The 22,838-nt window shown below is 46.5% G+C and overlaps 1 protein-coding gene across 1 annotated transcript in view; it reads right to left on the reverse strand.

Annotated features, from left to right (window-relative positions):
* The window catches only part of Stk24 (serine/threonine kinase 24), a 93,696-nt gene that overhangs the window by 19,676 nt on the left and 51,182 nt on the right, over nt 1–22,838 (reverse strand). The window contains exon 3 of the mRNA XM_036198956.1: nt 1,766–1,822. Within this exon, the coding sequence (XP_036054849.1) occupies nt 1,766–1,822 (57 nt within the window). The remainder of the gene's footprint in view (nt 1–1,765; nt 1,823–22,838) is intronic.

The following is a 22,838-nucleotide window of genomic DNA, read 5'->3' on the forward strand; positions in this document are numbered from 1 at the left end:
GTGGGCTGGCGTGTAAAAGGCACTACTCTCTCGAGAGGAAGAGAGAACACTGGGTTAGGTCTGCTCCATTCTGATGCTCCACGGGCACTGGCAAGATCAAAGACGGCCAAGTGTGGCACACCTTGGCTGATGATCACTGCTCCAGTACCTACTGCCATACCCCGATAATCACGAAAATGGGGTGAGCTTATGCTGAGCGCTGTTCCCATCTGAAATATAAAAAAAAACGACAGAAGAGCCGTAGAGACGTTCAGCAACACACAGAGCCTGCTGCTCTAAAAGAACACACGGGCTCCCTCGCCAGCACCTCCAGAGGCTCACAACTGCCCATTACTTCAGTTCCAGGGGATCCAAGCCCTCTTCTGGACTCTGCAGGCACTAGGCACTGAAGCCGTGTACTGACATGTATGCAGGGCAACAACCATACATAGAAACTAAAACCCTAAGGAGAAGACATGTCGACTATTGCAGAAGTAGCAGCCGCTCCACCAGAGGCTGATGATTCTGAAGCATACACTTGCCAAGCTCTAAGACAAAACAATGAGTTCTAGGCCACAGCTTTCATTGCTGCTGCAGATTTACTGGTTTGTAAGGAAACGACCCTCCCCACAGTGCTTTCAAAAGCGCCCTATATCTTAAATTCTGTATAAGAATGAAACCGGTTAGGAACAGTTTTATGCTTCCTTAAGAAAGAAGTGAAATGGGCACATAATTCCTGTTCAACCCAACAACAAGAAAGAACAGGCTGAGGTGTGTGCTGCACAGCCACAGCGGAACAGCCTGAGGTGTGCTGCACAGCCACGGTGGAACAGCCTGAGGTGTGGGCTGCACAGCCACGGTGGAACAGGCTGAGGTGTGGGCTGCACAGCCACGGGGAACAGGCTGAGGTGTGGGCGGCACAGCCACGGGGAAACAGGCTGAGGTGTGGGCGGCACAGCCACGGGGGAACAGGCTGAGGTGTGCTGCACAGCCACGGGGAACAGGCTGAGGTGTGGGCTGCACAGCCACGGTGGAACAGGCTGAGGTGTGGGCTGCACAGCCACGGGGAAACAGGCTGAGGTGTGGGCGGCACAGCCACGGGGGAACAGGCTGAGGTGTGCTGCACAGCCACGGAGGAACAGCCTGAGGTGTGTGCAACACAGCCACAGGGGAACAGGCTGAGGTGTGCTGCACAACCATGGTGGAACAGGCTGAGGTGTGCTGCACAGCCACGGGGGAACAGCCTGAGGTGTGCTGCACAGCCACGGGGGAACAGCCTGAGGTGTGCTGCACAGCCACGGCGGAACAGCCTGAGGTGTGGGCTGCACAGCCACGGGGGAACAGGCTGAGGTGTGCTGCACAGCCACGGGGAACAGCCTGAGGTGTGGGCTGCACAGCCACGGGGAAACAGGCTGAGGTGTGGGCGGCACAGCCACGGGGGAACAGGCTGAGGTGTGCTGCACAGCCACGGAGGAACAGCCTGAGGTGTGTGCAACACAGCCACAGGGGAACAGGCTGAGGTGGGCTGCACAACCATGGTGGAACAGGCTGAGGTGTGCTGCACAGCCACGGGGGAACAGGCTGAGGTGTGCTGCACAGCCACGGGGGAACAGCCTGAGGTGTGCTGCACAGCCACGGAGGAACAGCCTGAGGTGTGTGCTGCACAGCCACAGGGGAACAGGCTGAGGTGGGCTGCACAACCATGGTGGAACAGGCTGAGGTGTGGGCTGCACAGCCACGGGGGAACAGGCTACGGTGTGTGCTGCACAGCCACAATGATACTTACTAGATCCAGGGCAGAGCCTCCACCAAGATATTCCATTATTATCCATAATTTAGTGTCCTGCAGAAACAAAAGAAAAAGGGGAGAGTTAGTTTAAATTAAAAGTAGAAAAAGTATTTAATTGGAAAGAATATTTTGATATTATTTTGGGTTTACACAGTGTGTAAATGAAAACCAGACAGAAAACCACTATGCACATAAAACCCTCCTGCATTATCTCGCAGGCAGCAGCGGCCTGGAGCCCTGCCCCTGCTGGAGAACAGGACTGAGGGCATTTACACCTTGAACCTACTCTACTGGGTGCCCTCATACAGCCCAGTTTGAGTACCTGGAACTAAGTCAGGGTTTGTATGTAGCACACAGACAGAACAGGCCACTTCCTATCCAGTATCATCACCTTGCTTCCCCCAACCCCAACAGATCAAAGCAGCCCGGCTTCTCCACAGCCCCATGAGCAAAGGGAGGGAGCACCTCATGGGACCTAAGGCAGTCTTGGGTCCACTCCTATAGAAAGGCTGCCAGTTTCTGGAACACCCAAAGTCATCAAATGCTCTTTTCAGCCCTGCCTTACCAGTGTGACTGTCTCCCAGGGTGCTCTAGACCCTACTCTGCCCTCACATACTCCAGAGCGCCCATCTGCAGGGTTGGGAACCAAAGTGGATCCTGGAACCAATGCCTTAAGGGTCCAGAGTGGTCAATATGCCTAAAGCAACAGTCTTCACAGCTTGCTTCATCATAGGGCTCCTGTACTCACTGGGGTGGGGACGACATACAGAAGTTCCCTTTCTGAGCTCCTGTCCTTCCAGAACAGTGGAGGCACCATGGAAGTCCCCTCCCAACTCTTACCACCATGTGGTCCCCACACAAGGACTGAGCTTTTGGGGTTCAAGTTGGAAAACCCACTCACCTTCTCCCCTTGCCTTCAATCAATCAACTACCATCTGTAGCAGGAATCTTAACAGGTCTTATTAATAAAATCAAACCTGAGGCCAGGTATTGGGGTGAATGCTGGAAGATCAGAGAAGCGGAACAAGCCACAGCTACCTCACTTTTCCAATTCCTCAGCTGATCCTGTTTCCTCAGACTGGAAGCCTCTGAGTCCTCATTCAGAATGGATCTCAGCTGAACTGTGCTGCTCAAAACCTAAAAGCTTAACCAGCCAAATGCTTCTAGTTTCTGGTCCTCACGCCTTATATATCTTTCTGCTTTCTACCATCACTTCTTGGGATTAAAGGGGTGTGTCACCATGCCTTACTGTTTCCAATGTGGCCTGGAACTCACAGAGATCCACCTGGCTCTGCCTCCCGAGTGCTGGGATTAAAGGCGTGCGCCACCACTGCCTATCTTCATGTTTAATATTGTGGCTGCTCTGTCTCTGACCTCAGATAAGTTTATTAGAGTGCACAATAGTTTGGGGAACACAATACCACCAAAACCATCTCTCTGTCTGGCACTCATTTCAGATCCATTTCAGCACAGCAGCAGAGCTCTGCAGCGATGGCCAAGAAATGTAGATGATGAGCCTCCTGGACCAGCAGGACACTGCCCAGACACAGTGAGCAGAGCAGCGGGCACCTGAGAGACACTGAGGCTGCTAATTCCTAAAGACCTTGTGAGGGTATGTCCAAGGTGCCCATGTCTCCTCGCCCTGCTCCCCATAGCCTCAACAACTGGGACATGGGGCTCTCTCCAGAGGCTAACCTGCCTTGGAACTAGCAGGTGGACAAGCCTAGTGGCTGCTCAGTCACCCTGGAAGGCTGGCAGAGCCCTCCCCATGGCCTCCACTCCCCACACCTCAATCCCCAAAACACCAGCTGTCACCACTAAAGGAAGAGTGTGAGGAAACTAGAGTGGACAGGCACCTGAAGGCAGGTGATGTGGAGAGGGGACCCTAGGTTAGCATCGCCCAAGGCCACAACTCTCCTCCTGCCACACTCCCCAGCTCTCCCTCCCCAGCAGACACTCCTCAGCTCCCCCTCCCCAGCAGATACTCACTAACACCAGCCCCCCCCCCACCTGCCTTCCAAGCTTTTCTCAGCTCACAATGCCTCCCAGCCTCCTCTGGCCCCCCACCAGGCCAGAATAGCCCCCAACTGCTGGTTTCTCTTGCCTACTGGTGTGGGGTAGGGGGCAATAATCCTGGTTCATCTCGCATAAGAGATGCTGTAGACATTAGGAATAGCAGTGAGGAACTATCTACTGGCGCCTGCTGGGCTCCAGGGGAAAATTCTAAATACACAGTTACACAGAGATCTATCTTGCCTAAACTCTGTGGGTCTCAGAAAGAGACACAACTCTAAGAAAGGGACTATGTAAAGGAAAATGGTGAGGGTGGGAGGGGCCTAGAGAGGGCGGGGCCTTATGGCAACAGAATGAACTTTATACATCAATGCCCTTGCCAGAGAGCAGATCCAACAACACAAGTGAGAACCCTGTGTTAGAACCCACCTTGTGCACACCCACCCTGAACAGAGTCACACACAATTCTGTAGTCTGTAACCCACAGACTCAGCAGACTCGTTCTCAACACCGACACTAGAGGGGCACCTGAAGCTGGCTAAGGGCTGGGAACTCTTATCAGTTCCACTACAACCCTACAAGAAGCCAAGGACACCTGTCCTTCCATATCCATGGGTTCCAGGACCCAGGCCAGTGTCACACAGTCCGAGGATACTCAAGTTCCTCGTGCAAATGGCCTGTCTACATGGAAAATACACACACACACACACACACACACACACACACACACATACACACACACACACGGAATAAAACCTTTCCACTCACTTATCAAAATGCTAATATCCTACTCACTGGGGCACACCTTCCTTTCAACTGAATTTTTTTTTTTAATTCAACTGTCTTTTATCTCATTTCTTAGCACTATCTTAAAACAAACAATTGGAACCTTCCTATGATCAGTTTTCCTTGCTTAAAAGGGTGGCTACCACCAAGTTCCCTGACTTGTTAGTTCCAAATAAATGGCAGAGAATTGGGAGGCTATTCATTCACTGGTCTATTTTCTTTCTCACTGACTAGTTAAAACCCAGAAAAGAAGGAGTAGCAGGACTGTCTTCCCAGTTCTTGACAGCAAAGTCAGGATTAAATGATCAAAGCAATTCCCAATTACATTGTGTGATGAATGCCGGAGCTACAGAAGAAAGTGCTCTAACTAGAAAACAACACAACAAAAACAGCATCAGAGAAAAATCAAAAAAAAAAAAAAAAAAAAATTAATGACTAAGAAATATGTAGAATGAAAGAAACAATAGAGTAATTATACGATTAAAAAATCAAATTTAAAAAGTGAAACTAAGCCAGGCAGTGGTGCTGCACACTTTTAATCCCAGAACTTAGGAGGAAAGGGTAGGTGGATCTCTGTGAGCTCAAGGCCAACCTGGTCTATAGAGCAAGTTCCAGGAAAGGCTCCAAAGCTACATAGAGAAACCATGTCTCAAAAAAAGTAAACTAATAATAGATATTTTAAAAATATAAATATAATTGAAAAGCACACAGCTATCCTGACTTGCGAAAGAGCAGACCATTTCCTGGTGGAAGAATGGCATTAAATAAACAACTGTTTGACCTTGCCACTATATGCTATGTCAGCTGGTGAGCTTTGTCACCTGACACACACGTGTACAGCCAATGACCTGTGTCTCAACTCTTCGAGCTGACTTAACAGTGCAAAAAGGGATTGAACACATATGAAAAGGAGAGTCCACTATGATAGGAAATCACAACATGTCCACACGGTTGGGCTTGCCCAGCAGACTGCCTAATTATTTCCAGTTCAAAATGGCCATTTTCCAGGTCAGAACATCTCGCGTGGCTAGGACTCCGTGGCTTTACATGGTTGCATAAAGCGCACGCGGCCATGTAATCTACACACATGCGTGGAGTAGCCACATGTGGTCCTGTACACATGTGTGGCCCACTCTTTAAAAAGCTGGCGCCATTTTGCGCAGGTCTCTCTTCTCTTCTCTCTCTCTCCTCACTCACGTGTGTGCTTCACACAGGCCTGTCACCTCCATCCTCTATCCTATATTAATAAACAGCTCTTCTGTGGATTTGTCGTGTTCGGGACGTGTTCCTCGAGGGGTAAGAGTGCCGATAAATAATTAACACACTAGTTGGAAATTCAGTATTCTTTGGCTCAAGATAACCTGGCGAAATTATATATTATGAAATATACAGTTGATTGCTGATTAACATAAATTATTACACCTCTTCCAGAAAGATGAAAATGTTTTTTTGGATACACACATTAAGTATTTAATGATTTGTATATTTTCTATTAAGTATTTTAAAGTTAACATCATTAAAATGCTTTAACAAAACAAAAATATTGAAAATACATCATCTTCCCTTAGTCTTGTCTCAGGAGACTGACACACAAGGATCTTGAATTCTAATGTATCAATGACTAATTACTGACATTCAAGCCAGGCTGGATAATAAACATCATTTCAAGGGAATTTGTAAAAAAATATTAAAAATAAAATCAGGAACAAAAATCCACCACCCTTTCAAAGACACCCTTACTTGAAAGGTATGATCACATGCTGCCTGAGAGTTAAATAAAAATGGACCACTTAGATGATAGCCATCACATTCTACACATTGCAGCAGATATGTCTTTCTAATTCAAAGCACAAAAGAACAAGGGCTACAGAAGGAATATAGTAAGTACCACAAAATAAACATCACTAATTGAATTTTCCACACATACAACACGCTTCAATATGTACCTTAAATGTTGCAAAATAGAATCCACAATGTGGTCTTCACATCAGTCTTTTGTAAACTTAGTTAATAGTTTACTTACCTCAAGGCTACAATGAAAAAGACTTGAAAAAGCGTGTTTTCCTTGAAACTGAAAATAACTATAATGTCTAATGTTTTAACCAAATTGTTTACATGAATAGGGATTTTCTTTTGTATGAGTACCTACCTATTTCCTGACATAAGGATGGCATAAAAAGCTTTAAAATATTGACAAGAATATAGACAAAGCCAAGCCTTTAACACAATTTCATTCCCTGGATGAAGTCTGGTTTTTGATGACTTACAATAATTCCTGCAACAAGAAGCTCCAAGGGTCTAACCTTTTTTGGAACCAGAATGCACATATATGTACACACACAAAGACATACAGATATTGCATAATTAAAATAAAAACAAAAATTTAAACTTTTACAATCATGAATGTTTTTCTGCTGCAATTTCGGTATCAAGGGTTTTGAGGCATCTAAAGGGTTACAGAGTTTTTCTCCATTATGAATTGGTTTATGTAACAGAAAGCAAGCATGCAGGCTTAAAGTCATAGAAATCAATCATTTTAAATCTGTGATATCATTTGAGAAGATTTAGGAAATGGTGACCTGCTGGATGAAATATGTCACTGGGGGTTGGCATGAAAGATTATATCTGCATACCATTTCAAATTTATACTTTCTGCTTCATGGTGCAGGAAAATAATGTGAATTCTTAGGCTCCTGCTTTAGCTGTCATGTCTGACACTTGTATCCATGCAACTTTCACAGGGTTCATATATTACTCTGGAACTAAGGGCCAAATAAAATCTCTGTAAGTTCACTTAGACATGACATTTTATCAAAGCAACAGAAAACGCAATAATGCAAATCTACGAACTTTTACACATGGATTCATTATCTCATATGATTGAAGAAAATTATGAAATCTAGCAGTACTCTTCAAAAGCATAAAAGAACACATACTGGAGAGAAACCCTATGAATTTAATCAATGTGGTAAAACCTCTGCACGTCAGAGTCATCTTCAAATTCATAAAAGAACACATTACTCGAGAGAAACCTTTTGAATGCAAGCAATGTAAAGCCTTTCCACAACAGTCATCTTAAAGAACATAAAAGAACATATACTGGGGAGAAACTCTGTGAATGTAATCAATGTGGTAAAGACTTTGCACAACAGTCATCTTCAAGGACATGAAAGAACACATTCTGTAGAGAAACCATGTAAATGTAATCAATGTGATAAAGCCTTTGCATGTCAAAGTAGCCTGCAAAAGCACAAAAGTACATATACTGGAGAGAAACCCTGTGAATATCATCAGTGTGGTAAAGCCTTTGCTTATCAGAATGCTCTTTAATTGCATAAAAGAACACATAGTGGAGACAAACTATGAATGTAATCAATGTGATAAATCCTAGTTACAACACAGAGTAACCCTATAACTATAAAAATTTTAGTGTGTAATTGATCTCTTAAAGCCTTTGAATATAACATAAGACTTTGATGATCTGACAAAACTCATACCAAAGGGAATCTGTATATTTATAAGAATTGGTATGATCCTCAGTCAACATATTTACATTCAGTTATTCAAGATGATTCATTCTAGAGAAAAATCTGACACATGTAAACAGTCTATTTAAGAATTATGATGTCTATTTTTATAGCCGCAATCTTATATGGACAAAAGGCCTATGAATTTAAATGATCAACTGAAATTTTTCTGCAGAGCATCTCTAGAAACCCATGAAGGGTTTTGTCTCCCTTGCCATAACTAGTCCAAGCCCTATAGACATCAGATTGTTCCATTTTGAGATCAATCAGGAGTCAGTGACTGTCATTCTCCCATCAGAACTGATCAGATTCTAACAGGAAGCTGACCAATGACTGCCCTTCAGGTACTGTCAGTACACAGACTCCAGCAACGGGCAGACCCAACCCCATCATCAGTGCATTTGTTTCTGCTGCTGTGTGGGCTGTGTTGGGTAGGAGGTTATGTTTTAAGGTAGACTCACCATAGCTCACAGTCCTGGAACTCAGAATCCCCCAACCCCAGTCCCCCAAGTGCATGGGTCACAGGCATTAACTTCATGCCCCTCTGCTGGTTTGAAAGAAAATGGCCCCCAAAGGGAGTGACACTATTAGGAGCCATGGCTGTCTGAGTAGATATGACCTTGTTAGAGGAAGTGTGTCAGTGTGGGTGAGCTTTGAGATCTCCTATGCTCAAGCTATTCCCAGTGAGACAGACCACTTCCTGCTGCCTGTGCAAGATGTGGGATTCTCAGCCACCTCTCCAGTACTTTGTGTCTCTCACCATGACAATAATGGAGTAAACTCTGAAAATGTAAGCCACCCCAACTAAATGTTTTTCCTTTATAAGAGTTGCCTTGTTCATGGTGTCTCTTCACAGCAATAGGAACACTAAGACACCCCCTCACCCCCACTTCACCATCTAACAGGCACTCAGAAGCTATTTTGCTTTAAAGAAAACAGACAAATACTGATCCTCACCACCTACAAGGTAATTAGAAGCAGATGACCTGGCATTTCTACCTTCATTTTCTGTTTGTCTGTCAGTCTTGGGAGGAAAGAAGATATTTTGGCGACACTTCATCCTATCCGACCACTGAAATAACAGACCCCAAACAATTCAATTTTTCCCAGGTATCTCATGCCAGTCAGAAGGAGAAAACTGTCTGACAGGAAGAGATTTCACACTGACAATTCATCAGGCTGCCTTGCAAGACACACTGGAGCTCAAAGAGTGTGGGGTCCATGATGGGGGTCCACACCTCTGACAAGGACCACCTAGTTGTGTGTGCTTCTTGCCTTCCATTTTCAATCTAACACGTCAGTGCTCAGGCTCAAAGGCAGACATGAGGTGATGGGGTGGGGTTGGGAGTCACTGATAACCCCTTAGTCTCCCTCTCTGCCTCTCACTACTGTTGTCTTTAGTTGGTACATGGAGAACAGGGTATGAAACCCAGACTTCTGGGCTGACACAGGCCAGGCTTGACCCTGAAAACCCAGGCAACTCTGGCCTACTTTGTCAGACTCCTGCTTGAGTCAGTGCTGACACGGAAATCATCCATCTCAAAGCCAGTGAGCGGCACCTGTCCTACCTCATCTCCCTTTCTGTCCAGAAGCACAAGAGGCTGTCCTGAACCTGCAGCTGCCTCACAGGATACTTACCGTGATGGGCAGGTTGTGCTCCGGGACAAAGTCCATCCTTTCACAAGACAAGGCGGATCCCTCAGAGATGGCAGCATGATAGCTTTGGACTATTTTGCAAAACCATATCTGAGTGGAAGACCAGTCAGACTACTTAATTACACATCCTTGCCCTTGGCCACAGTTCTTCCTCTTTTTAAACCTAAAACACAGGCCAGGACCCCAAAATAACTTGGGGGGGGGGGGTCACTGAACCCTTTTATCTGTTCCTCCTCTCAAGGCAAGCACTTGCTAAATCTCTTCTCTCTGGCATTCACTGTTGCTCTTCTTTTTACCTGGCATACTGGGATGGGTGGCTGTGCTTAGCCTGCTGAACACAGGGAACTGGGACTTTTGCCTTAAAACTCCAGCTACACTAACCTGTCCCCTACCCCAGAACATATTTGGAGAGAGCATTTTTTTTTTTTTTTAAGCTGAGGACCAAACCCAGGGCCTTGCAATTGCTAGGCAAGCACTCTACCACTGAGCTAAATCCCCAACCCCATGGAGACCGCATCTTTAAAGGGACAATTGTGCAAAAATGAGGGTATTAGGGTGGCAGTAATTCAATGTGCATGATGTCATTAGAAAAATGTATCAGGACACAAGCACATAGTGAGATTTTGTGAGGACACAAACAACCAACCCTGCCGAGCCATGGCTGCAAACTTCCAGCCTCCAGAACTATGGGTTGAAAGACCTGTTGGATCCACCTAATTTGTAGTACACACTGAATATCCAATACTGGAAAAAGCTTTTAGGTCAGACATGTTTGGGATTTCTCTTGTCTGATTTTTAGAATATTTACACAAGTGTAATAAGAGATCTTACAGAAGAGTTCAAGCTTGAATACACTTCATTTATGCTTTGCACACATCTTATACACACAATCTGATGTGATTTTCATTGTGATTTGGATGCACCTGTATTTTGACTGACACTCATCAAAATTCTACAAGTCAAACTGTTCAGGTATTGCTTTGTGGTGTCACTCTGTTATAAATTTCATACTTTGAAGCACCTCATTTTTCCAATTTTGGCAACTAGGACTCCTCACCATATACTCTGATGTGGCATCCCACAAACTAAAGTAGGCATTAATTACTGACTACTCCTTACGTAGGAAAAAAGAGAAAGTGGCTCACAAGTATCTGTATTTTCTTAATGTACACTTGAACTTCTTCACACACCAAAGAGTCATGTGCCCTGTCCAGAACGGATCCAGGGATGGACATGAGGGGGCAATGGGCAAATGAAGAAATGAGACACATGGACAGAGGAAGATTGAGGTCAAGCGGATTGAGCGCTCAGAGAAACCACAGCACCCCAAGCTCAGCATGTTTATTGCGTACAGCCAAACAAGAAAGTGGGGCTACTACATACAGCTATGGATTATCACACACAGATAAACAAACTCTTAAAGACTCTTAACCCCGGAGCCATCTCCCACCTCTCAAGTTTGGTTTGGCTTGTTTTAGTGTTGGGATTTTGTCTGTTTCTCCATTAGCTTTTGGGTTTTTTAAATAAAGGCTCACCTTGTCTAGGAAGGTCTCAAACTTGCTATGTAGCTGGGAATAACCTTGAACTCCTGACCCTCCTGTCTCTGTGTCTGGTGCTGGGATTACAATGTACGACACACTGCCCAGGTACCAGTACAGCATTGAAACCCTAGCATTGGAGCCTCTGAGAAGTTTTAGGAAAAGGACCTGCTCCTGGCAATCCACTCTGTACATCCTAACAGACATCATCCAGCCACATGCCTGAGCACACTGTGGGGCCTCCTGAACCACAAAGCCTGTTTACCTCACTAGAACCAAGCCTTCTTTAACAAGCTGTGTAGTGGGGTTAAGATTCGACCTACCATACACCATGTCTCAGGAGCACAGCGGCATTGGAATAGAGCATAAGGCATCACTGTTCCATGTAGCCACAACAATGTTTAGACCCCAGAATGAGGTTTAAATATGCAAAACATGTATGTGTTGGGACAAAAAGAACTAAAGTCCATTAATATTTATTTTAAATTATAGGTAATATTGTCCTGAAAAGCTACATTTTTGTAAAATATTTAGCCTAATTGGGATTTTATTTCTATCAGCCTTCTAAATAACGTGTCTCCGGGGACCTTCTTCAATTACACTAGGACAATGTGTTCAGAAGAGAAAGAATTTCTGGGCCCAGCCTCAGGGGCAGCAGGAAGCTTATGATCTCCTGGGCACTGAGCCTGCCCCATCACTAACTGTGAAGTAAGCACTCCCCTGTGACCTCACAGCAGGATCTCCTTGCTGCTGGTGAGCCTATCCGGGAACAAGTGAGGACCTCTGCTTCGTTCCCAGGCACTGTGACGGTACCATGGACTCAAGGAGCCATTTTGATTTTCTCCAGGACAAGGGCAACAGCTTTTGTTTGGAATTTACTACTGCAAAAAACAAACATGTCCCAGCAGCTATAGCTGTGCCCAGCAATCTGGAACATTGCTTAGGCCTCCAAATGGTAAAGAATGCAGCCACAGAGAGGAGGTCCCAACTGCAGCTCACGGGAGGACAGGGTCCCCTGGTCGAGCACACAGCAGCCAATTTTAAGTAGCTGATTGCACAGTAACACAAGTGGGAGCCAGCTCTGGAAGTGGACAGAAAAGAGCATGACCTAAAAGACTGAACTCAGCTTATCTTCCCCGCCCCTCCAGGCCACACAGTCCATGTGTAAGAGGGAACTGCTCTGATGCTCACTGCAGGCACAGGAAGAGACATTTGTTTACTGCTGGGAGGAGGTCAACTCCAACTGCTATCAACACAACCACGGACAGCAGAGGCTCCTGCCTGAGGAAAAGGCAAGGTGCCCAGTATGGCTGGACCCTAGACCTGCTGCCGCCAGTCCCCACATAACCATGACAGCCCAGAGCCCAGTAGACCAACGCCTGCCAAGTCCTGAAGACCACTCTGTGTGCGCGCAGAGAGCCAACTGGCTACTCTCAAACACATTCAGAAATCCAAGTTACCTCTACTGCAGAAAGCACCACCAGAGAGCCCTGCACCTGCCCAGTAAGTCCATAAACACCTGCCCATCTGGCCTCTTCTCAGAGACTTCGTGCATTTGCAAGATTTAAACAAAATACTAACCTCCAAAGCCAGAGTTTAGGGGATTCATTGGAACCAATAAGATTAAACAAACAAACAACATGGGCACAGGACAGGCATTTCGAAGTAACCCTAAAACAGTGTTCAAGATAAAACCACCAGCCAAAAACTAGGAAAACAGCCCAAACCACTCAAAATCCTGGCCCTTCCTGGCCCACCTTATTCTTTTGGGTCAGCACATCTGGAGTGCACTGTGGGGAGTCTGGCATATCTAGAAGCACACAATAAGCACAAATGTTGATGCCAGCACACTGCCCCAGGCAGATGTGCTCCTAAGGATCAGGCTGGCTCCTCCTGCAAACCCTTGTCCACAGCCCTCACAGCTCCAGAGTCCTGCCAGTCACCCCAGCTTCCTCCTCGGGCTGCCCCATGGCCTCCTGCCTTCCTCCCTGGAAACCACTCCTAACCAGAAAAGCTACACTCAGGTCCTCACACCAAACAGCCCTGCACTGCAGTGTGTGATCTCCCTCTATAACCTGAGAACCAGGAACTGAGTGCACGCTCCTTCCTCCAATAGCTCAGAGTCTGTTTCCTTTATCTGCCTTCCATGCTACAAAAACCCTGTAATGCCCACAGCAAACCAGGAGTCCACAACACAGGCCAAGTCTCACTCAATCCACACATTCTTGACCACCAATCACGGAGCACTCAAGCCCTGCCTGTCAGAGCCAGGGCCTAAGTGCTGTGAGGTGTGCCCCCAGGGACAGTGCAACCTGCAGCCTCGGAAGAGAGAATTTGCTGGATTACAAGTCCTAAGTCAAGCTCTCAACCTGGAAGCTGTGGTGTTGCCATGAAGTCCGGGACTAGGAAAGAGTGGCATCCTACAAGCTAGAACGAGGACAGCAGAGAAAAAGCGATGAAGGTCAGGTCTGCAAACCCTAGTGAGTTAGCATGAGAGTGGAAGTCTACCCCTGGAGACCTGAGAACAGCGCAGATGCTGTCTGTCTGGCGGGGTCCTGAGGAGCATTCCCTCAGCCGGCCCCACCCCCCCCCCCCGCCATCCCTGCCATCTCCAGGGAGGGGGGAGAAACCCAGAGAGCCGTGGTTTTGTGGCTACGCCCAGTTTCCCTTCCATCTCCATCAGTACAAGTTCCTACAGTTTTCCTTCAAAGTAGCCTCAAATACGGACCTCGTATCTTGACCTGTTCACCCTCATGAAGCTTGTATTCTTATCTTCCTTAACGTGTTATGATTGCACACACTTATGGAGCACAGTGTGTCATTTCAACATATATCTAGGGCAAATTAGTGACATTGGTAACTGGTATTTCACCTCAGACACTGTATCATTCCCTCAGGTTGGGAAAAGATTCAAATTTTCTCTGCTAGTAATGTAGAAAAGTCCAATTAACTGTTGTCAACCCTGGTTCCCCCTCCTGTGCTCTGAAACACTGGGAGTTTCTCCTGGATCTGCCCCTCATCTCCCTAAGCTCTCTCCCCACACCTTTCCCAGCTCTGCCGTCACTACTCTACTGCCCAGCTCTGTAAGACCTGCTACAAGCACTGCCGTGTGGACCGCTGTGCAGGCCCAAGTGTTTCCCACCTCCACCCTGTCCGTTCTGAGTTACAGTGACTGTCCTGTCCTCCCCAGTCCCTTGGCCATGAACAGCTGGCTCACTGAGGCCTAGCTCATTCGCAAAGACTCAACACTGGGCATGGAGACTCACACCTGCAAGGCCAGCCCTGAAGAGACTGAGGCAGAAACCCTGGGGTCCAAAAGGAAGCCTTGCTATACAAACAAAACAGAACACTGCTTGGGTAGACCAAACATGACCCCCTGAGCCAGTTAGAGAAGCCGTCCCGGCAGGACCTGAGGCCAAGGTAGGTGCTGAGCCTGCAGGAAGTACCAGGAGGAACAGGGCCTAAGAGCCAGGGAGGGCTCTGTGGACAGGAGAAGTCCTGATGGAGAAAGACTGTCACACTGCCAGACCTTAGGGCAAAGGACACTCTGAAAGGGCTGTGATCACATGATTCCCTAACTCCACAGCTAACATGCGGGGAAAGTAACCCCACCCCTACACCCCAAGGCCAGAGAAACCTCAGAAATGTCTTCATACAAATTCAACCCAAGTCCTGACAGAAAAGCCTCACTGTGACAGAAGAAACTCACTCAGAAGCCACTGAACTAAGGTTTAACTGAGGAAGGCTTTCAGCTCCTGAGATTTCTCGTGTGCTAAATAAACTACTCTATCTCCTTAAGTAACAGAATACACAAAAACTCTCACAGCTTAAGTGTCCTCAAATCTGACAGTATCACCACCCTAGAAACATTACATTTTATCCCAAGATAATTTCAGCAATTGCCTCCTATTTCATGTTTCATGGCCCTTTGGCCCAATATCCAAACTTTAAAAGCATTTTTCCAGAGGTGGGTAGCAGCAGACACCTGTCGCCCCAGCATCTGAAAGCAAGGGGGCCTGGAGTTCAAGACCCTTCCTCCAAAAGACAGACAAACCATACACTTAAGAAACCTCTTCAAACCCGCCCCAAAGCTCCAACAGTAAGTGATTTCAGACAGCTATGGGGAGTTGGTTCGGAGCCCTACAGGATCTCAAGCCCTTAGATTATATGACTCGGTATTTGTACACAACGGATACAGTCTCTCATACACTAAAATGGTATCTAGGCCATCTGACACACGCAGCAATATAAATACTACACACACGCATTGTTAAAGGAGTCTGTTTTCCGAGTGTGTACATGTCCAGTACACTCTCACACTTTTTGTTACTACCCAAGGTTGAAAAGATGGATCCGTGAATATGGAGCATACAGACAGAAGAGCCTGTTGGTGCTACGTTGACCTCTCCACACTGGGGCTCCTGCCCAGGCTTCCAATTTCCTCACCTGCCCAAGTACTCAGGCTAGAAAGATCACTTTAAGAGTCTAGAACCTGGACGTTGACAGAAAAGTGACATCTACATTAAATCCTTTCAGGAAATGCTGCATACCAAGCCTTCCTTAGAGCCTGGCAAACTCTTGGGAATACAGTATCAAGCCTGCTAGGCCAAACACGCCCCAAACTAAATTAGGCAGCACCTACTGCATTTCTTCTGAAGCACTGTGGCTCCAAAGGCACTACAGAGCTTCCAGCCAGTCCCCCATTCCAGACCACAGCCAGCTGCCTCCAGTAGACAAATGTCAGGTGCTGTGCCTAACTAACTCAGTACAACGGTGTGACATCAGTCATAAGCTTCGTCATTCCAGAAACTCCGTACAACAACAGGACACTGCAGAGCTCAACAACACACCCTCGTTTGCCTGCTGATTTGTTTGCTGGATTCAAACATGTGACCTCCCTGCCCATCTCCAGTCTCTAGAGTCTTGGGATTATCAGCCAGCACCATCACACGCAGCTCACACACTGAGACTTTGAAAGTTCATACCCTGATGTCCTCCAGGGGCCACGCTTCCCCTCTGCCCACAGTGACATCACATCAGACCAGCCAACACAGTCTTCCTAAAACCAACCCGGTCCTTCACACTATCGCTTCAACCCTGAAGTGAAGACAGAGAAGGAAGGGCGACCTTAAGAGAGGGCTCTGACAATATTTGTATCGCATGTGCTTTCAAACACAGTCTCTAATTAACCAAAGTGACTAGAAAGAGCTGCACTTTCGGGAACTGAGATGTAGCTGGCTGATGGCTCCCATGGCCCTCAGAGAAAATAAGCAGCACCACCAACCACATAGAACCTATTGACGTAGTGCCTACAACAGTACCATGGTGAGACCCTGAAACTAGACCTGCCCCCTTCTTCTCCTCCTCACCCAGTAAAGACAGTTTAATTTCCCTTTTTTGGTTTTTCGAGACAGGGTTTCACTGTGCAACAGTCATACCGTCCTGGAACCTGCTCTGTAAACCAGGAAACTAGCCCTGACCTTTCCCCTCCTGCTCCAGATGTGACTGTTGCTGTGTTCACCAAGCACAACTGACTGGCCTTGCCCCCACCAACCCTCAGCGCCTACAATGGGGTCCCGGTCTTTGCTTCACTCCACCTAAGTGGTTCTGGGGCAAGGCCACTCCATGTTCCCTCTGCATGGCAGCCATATCTGCCCCTGGGGCAGGGCCCTGGACTCACCTGAGGCCTGCCTGCCTTTGGATCCAAACACACTGAAATCAGGCACAGCTCTGGCGGGGGGGGGGGGGGTGCTGGCCTGGGAGCCTAGAGCTTTCTTAACACACACGAAATTCTCCTGGCAGTTTTCAAAAAGCAAATACCTAGAGGGGCCACCCGTGGGGAAGACCACACTTTGAACACACTGGGAACATCTGCCTCGTGTTTTCCGTAAGGCAGAAACAAGCCCCAGCTAAATATACTCCAGGGGCCTCAACTAAAAGCCCAACAGTAGTAAATCAAAGATCCTACTCACCATCCAACTCACAAAATTAAAAACGGATTTCGCTGTACACATTTGTAACAAGTCCAATGGCAAGTTAAAGAACCCAGCAACTGTTTGGTCAAAGGAGACAGCAGAAAGATGCTGAAAATGTGCCCCTGGTCAACAGATCTGCCAACAAACCAAGTTTAATTTCTTGACCATAAAGTGGAGGCACACTTGGAAAAAAACAGAAAAAGTAGTAACAAATCTGTTATAATACTAGGTCAAGTAATAGGAAATTTGGTACAATATTAAATTCTTTTGATAACCTGGCAATCATGACTGACGGTCCAGTTCGCTCTGTCTTTCATTAACGAGGTCCACACAGCACTGGAAAAGAAGGGGCAAGGCCTACAGAGGGCTCCAGCACCTCCTAGAAAGCAAGCTTAACAGTGTGGGAATGCTGAGACCATGTAAGAACCCGGGAGCACCCCAATCTTTCCACAGCCAGCAGCATAACCATAAACGCCAAGGCATGCAAAGAACCCCAGTTCAGACCTGCAATCCCAGCCCAGCAGGGGTTGAGGAAGGGCACCCTGAGAATGCTCAATAAATTAATGCTATGTGAGTAAATGAATGGCAGATACCCTGCAAGGGTTAAAAGTCCCAACACAAGATGCTTCCCTTTTTCAGAAGGAACACGGACTATCACAGTGACTACCCAGTGACCTCAGTAAGTCTCCTCAACCCCTACCCCACCCCAATGACTCCAACTAACCATGGACAGCAGCTACAGACCCAGCAACCACTCTGCACAGGGGAATCTGGGGGCAGAACATCCACCCTACACAAGATGCCCATGTGCCAGTATCACTCTCCACGATACTATCCAAGAGGGAAAGGTGAGGTGAGAAATACATTCTCCACGATACTATCCAAGAGGGAAAGGTGAGGTGAGAAATACATTCTCTCTGCAGCCACACTTAAATTTCCAAAGAATACGATCTTTATATGTTCAACATCAAAGTTCTTCCCTATATTTTCTGAGTACACAAGTTAAAATTACTCCTCTTCCAACTTCAAAATCAGGAATCTCTTATAATTACAGACAAAACCATCTTCTTCCACCATAACCTCACTAGGTGTCTTAGGGTTTCTACTGCTGTGAAGAGACACCATGACCATGGCAACAATTATAAAGGAAAACATTTAACTGGGGTGGTGGCTTACAGATTCAGTCTGTTATCACCATGGCGGGAAGCATGGCAGCATGCAGGCAGACATAGTGCTGGAGAAGGACCTGAGAGTTCTACATCTTGATCCACAGGCAACAAAAGTGAGCTGTGTCACACTGCACATAGTTTGAGCATTGGAGACCTCGAAGCCCACTCCCACAGTGATATATTTCCTCCAACAAGTGCCACTCCCTATGGAGTTAGTTCAAACCACACACTAGGAAACACTAACCTGCTCACAGATGCAGCCCTTGGTAAGGTGGCAGCCGCACCCCTGCTGGCAACAGAGCAGCCTGTCTGTGACTGCTACCCATTTCCTGACCTGTGGTGCGCTTCTTCTGGGAACTGCAGGTTTTGGTCACTATGTCTTTCAGTGGCAAGATGGGTTCTGAAACCTGAATGCATGGGCAGCAGGCTCAGACAGGGCTGACCACCACAGTGGCCACCAGAAACTCACATAGCTTCTCCCCTAAGCAAGCACAAAGCCTCAGGCAGCTACGGAAGGGGCAGAATGAAGCTCAGCATGCAGAGAAACAAAGACATAAAAGTCACTCACTAGTCAGGACTGCTCTCTCAGGGAAGTCTCACTCCGACTGGGCAAGAGCTGTCGTTTCTGAGGTGGCTGAAGACTAATAAACACCTTCAGGTTCTCTAACACAAACACGGAAGGTAGGCACAGAGGCAGGTTTGGGATGTATAAGGAAGGTGCAGATCTCTCTGGGTCACATGCCCATTGTCTACTACTGAGCTGCCATCCTTTTGGGGAGAGGAAGCCACAGATGAAGCAAAGCCCGTCCTTCCCAAGTCACATTCTCACCACACACCAGCCCCATCCAAGTCTCCGGTAATCAAAGAAGTCACTGTGCCTTCACCCTGAAATGTCTTCAGTGACACACCTGTCGTGCTCACTTCGGCAGCACATATACTAAAATTGGAACGACATACCTGTCAACTCTGAAGAGGAACTCCTTCCAGAAGGAAAAGTGTTCTGGAATACAGATCCAGAACTGAGGGAAAAGAGAGAAAGGCATGATGTCTTCATGCCCCACTGCAGCCCACCCACAGTCCTGTCTAAAGAGGAGCCAGAGTGCTGTTAACTTACTTCTACAGAACTTGGCTACTGCATTTCAACATAAGCTACTTCCAGCTCACCACACTGTCTGAAAATATGTGCTCCACAATGACACCTAAATCCAAGTGCTGTCCTATCCTGGTTTGGCTGGAAGCAAGAGGAAAAGCCTGTGTAGATGTAGATGCACACTGTAGATTGTTACAGAATATTATTTTAAGGTGTGTTACTTTTGTTTATACGGCATTTGTTTAATTCTGTGAAGCTGTGTTACTGTGCCAGTCTAAAAGACCTAATGGTCTAATACAGAACTGAATGTCGAATAATGAGGCAGGAGAAAGGATAGGCGGGGCTGGCAGGCAGAGAGAATATAGAGAAATCTGGAAGGAGGAAGGAAAAAAAAAGAAGTAGACAGAGAAAGAGGACTCCAGGGGCCACCCAGATACACAGCAAGCCACGGAGTAAGTAAGATTTACAGAAGTAAATAGAGTGGGAAAAGCCCAGAAGCCAAAGATATACAGGATAATTTAAAGTTAAGAAAAGCTGGCAAGAAACAAGCCAAGCTAAGGCCGGGCATTCATAATTAAAAACAAGCCTCCGGGTGTAATTTATTTGGGAGCTGGGTGGCAGGCTCCCAAAATAGTAAAAAATAGATAGATAGATTTGAATAAATAAATAAAAATTTTTAAAAAATAGATAATCTACTTCTGGGATCAGGGTTTAAAATAATCAATCTTGCCACTAACCTATCTCCACTGACTAACAACAAGAAAAGTCATTAGGTCCTACTGAAGCAAAGCATCAGAAATCCAATTTCATAATAAATAAATAATTAAAATAAAAAAGCTATTGGGGTCCAGCCTCTCAATAGCCTTCACCTGGAGTTCCAGAAGAGATGCTACCGGTGGCAGCGGATTAATCTGAGGGGTATCATAATAAATTTAGGTACACGAAACTCTTTAGTCCACACACTTTATTCTCTGAGTCGGTTCTCTCTACACAGCTTCTTTTGTGCTCTCATATTTATTATCTTCCTTCTTACCCAGTTCTCTCTACCTCTGTCTCCTGTTCCCTCTAAATGCTATCTTATTCCTTCATCTTACTTCTGCACCATCTTGGTCTTTCCCACCTCATTCTTACCTACCTAGTTCTTCCCTGCCAGGCTCTTCCTCATCTACCATCTCGCTCTTTTAGGTCTCCATCCAGTTCTCCAATCTAGTTCCCCAAGTCCCAGAGGTTTACAGTTATATACCCATGCAATAGCAGTGCTCTGGCTAAGGCAAGGTCACCAGGCTTTTATGCAGGATCATAAAGGCAGACAAGAGTTTTCCTCAGGCAGTGACCACCAGGCTTTCTTTTACAACCCAAAAAGGGAGTGGTTAAAGGAGGGGGTCAACTAAGAGCTAAAATCAGTTAATATATCAGAAAAAAGGAATTTATGCGCTCAGATTACATTCCTAGAGGTGGTTAGGTGAACATTAGGAGTCTATAATAATATTAGTATAAATATCACTAGGCTGTATAATAAAGGAGAGTCTGAGCTTAATTTGCACAAGAAACAAAGCTATGTGCCTGACCTGGGCAGTGTCTCTGTCTGGAGATCAGAGGTTGGTCTGAAAGCTTATTCTGTCTATCATTTGACCTTGGATGCCTGAGAGGTGTTTCAGATAAAATACACTGTAGAAGTTCTTGGGAGGACACATAGCACACAAGAAAATCATTGCAGGAACCAGCTAATACATATGCAAAAGCTAAATATCACCAAAACTCCTTAAGCTTTGGCTTGACCTCTGGAACAGTCCTTGACCTTCCAGGTAGTAGCTTTTGTCATAGTAGTGAAAGGGAAAAATCAGGAGCCCTCCTCAGAGTCGCTACCTGCCCCGCAAAGGTATTTGCTAACTAGCAATTTTGGAGCTGACCAGTGATTGAACTTATGGGAAAATAAGGCTGGAACAATAAATCTGAATGTATATATCCTCAGCAAAAACAAACAAACAAACAAAAACAGGATATAGGGAGTCATTCTATATAACCCTGAATCCTATTAGCCATTAGTAACCGCATGCTTACAGTTCAGCCAGTAACTTCAAACTACCTCACCCCTCTGCATGTAAAGCTTTCCTATATAAACCCCTTCAAGTGAGTGCTGGCAGCTGGCAGCCGTCCTTCTCCACACGCTGTCGAGTGCCGGACACCGACCAAGCCCGGGCTTGCGTTGCTATTAATAAGCTCCTGTGTGCTTGCATCGGATATCGGCTGTGGCAGTCTTGCTCAGGGGTCTTGGGACACAGTAGCTGAATATTCCTGTGGCTTGCAGCATTAGAGTTCAGTACACCAAGCTGAGTGTCTAATCCACGCAACAGCCCAACAGTCCAGAACACAGAGTTGGGTCGCTCCAAACACCCCATCGAGCTGCACAGAGGGAATGGTCTCCTTGTACACCTTATACTCACCTCAGTACTGCTTCCTCCTCTGGACAAATGTCCTCAGGTGTGCGGCTCCTGCTACCAACAATGTCTAGTAAGAACACCCTAGCATTTGGGAGGTAAAACCAGTGGGAACCACGAGCTCAAGGTGAGACTGAACCACATATGGCCCATAAGGCCCTGTCTCAAAATATAAACGATACACACAAAGTTTAATTAAAATGTTTCGTATATTCAGAGAGGGGATCACCTACAGATAAATTTTACTTCTCTGAAAAAAATCAACTCTCAAATATACCAATAAAACTGGGTCCTGAAAATTTTCCAAAGGCAGAAGTCTTCTTGTTATACCTTTTGGAGATGACCGGAAAGTAAGTCTTTCAAATCTCAGTCCAGAGCTGGCCGGTCTCCATTGTCAGGGAGGGAGGGAGACAGACAAACAGACACACACACACACACACACACACACACACACACACACACACACACACACACAATGCAAGGCGGCAGCACTCTCCCTCCTACCAAGGTGCCCAGGACCATCCACAGGGTAAGGAGGAGCCAGGCAGAGAGAAGAGTGCAGAGGTGAGGTCACCTGAGTGAGTGCAGAGGTGAGGTCACCTGAGTGCAGAGGTGAGGTCACCAGAGCAGTAAGACAGACCGTCTCGCAGTGAACCGCCCAATAGCACACGGAAAACCGGACACCAGGGCACACAAGGTTGTTTGAAGAGAGTATGCAACAGCCCAGACTGCAGGCAGGTGAGATGGTGAGTGGGTCAGAGGCCTGCAGGCCCACAGTACAGACTGCTCCAGAACCATCACAGTCTCAGTAAGTTTGCAGGTGCCAGGACCTCAGACAGTGCAGAGAACAAACTGAAAATGAGCAAGAAACGGGGCCA

The sequence above is a fragment of the Onychomys torridus genome, chromosome 9 (genome assembly GCF_903995425.1).
Source record: "Onychomys torridus chromosome 9, mOncTor1.1, whole genome shotgun sequence".
In the NCBI taxonomy this organism is placed as follows: Eukaryota; Metazoa; Chordata; class Mammalia; order Rodentia; family Cricetidae; genus Onychomys; species Onychomys torridus.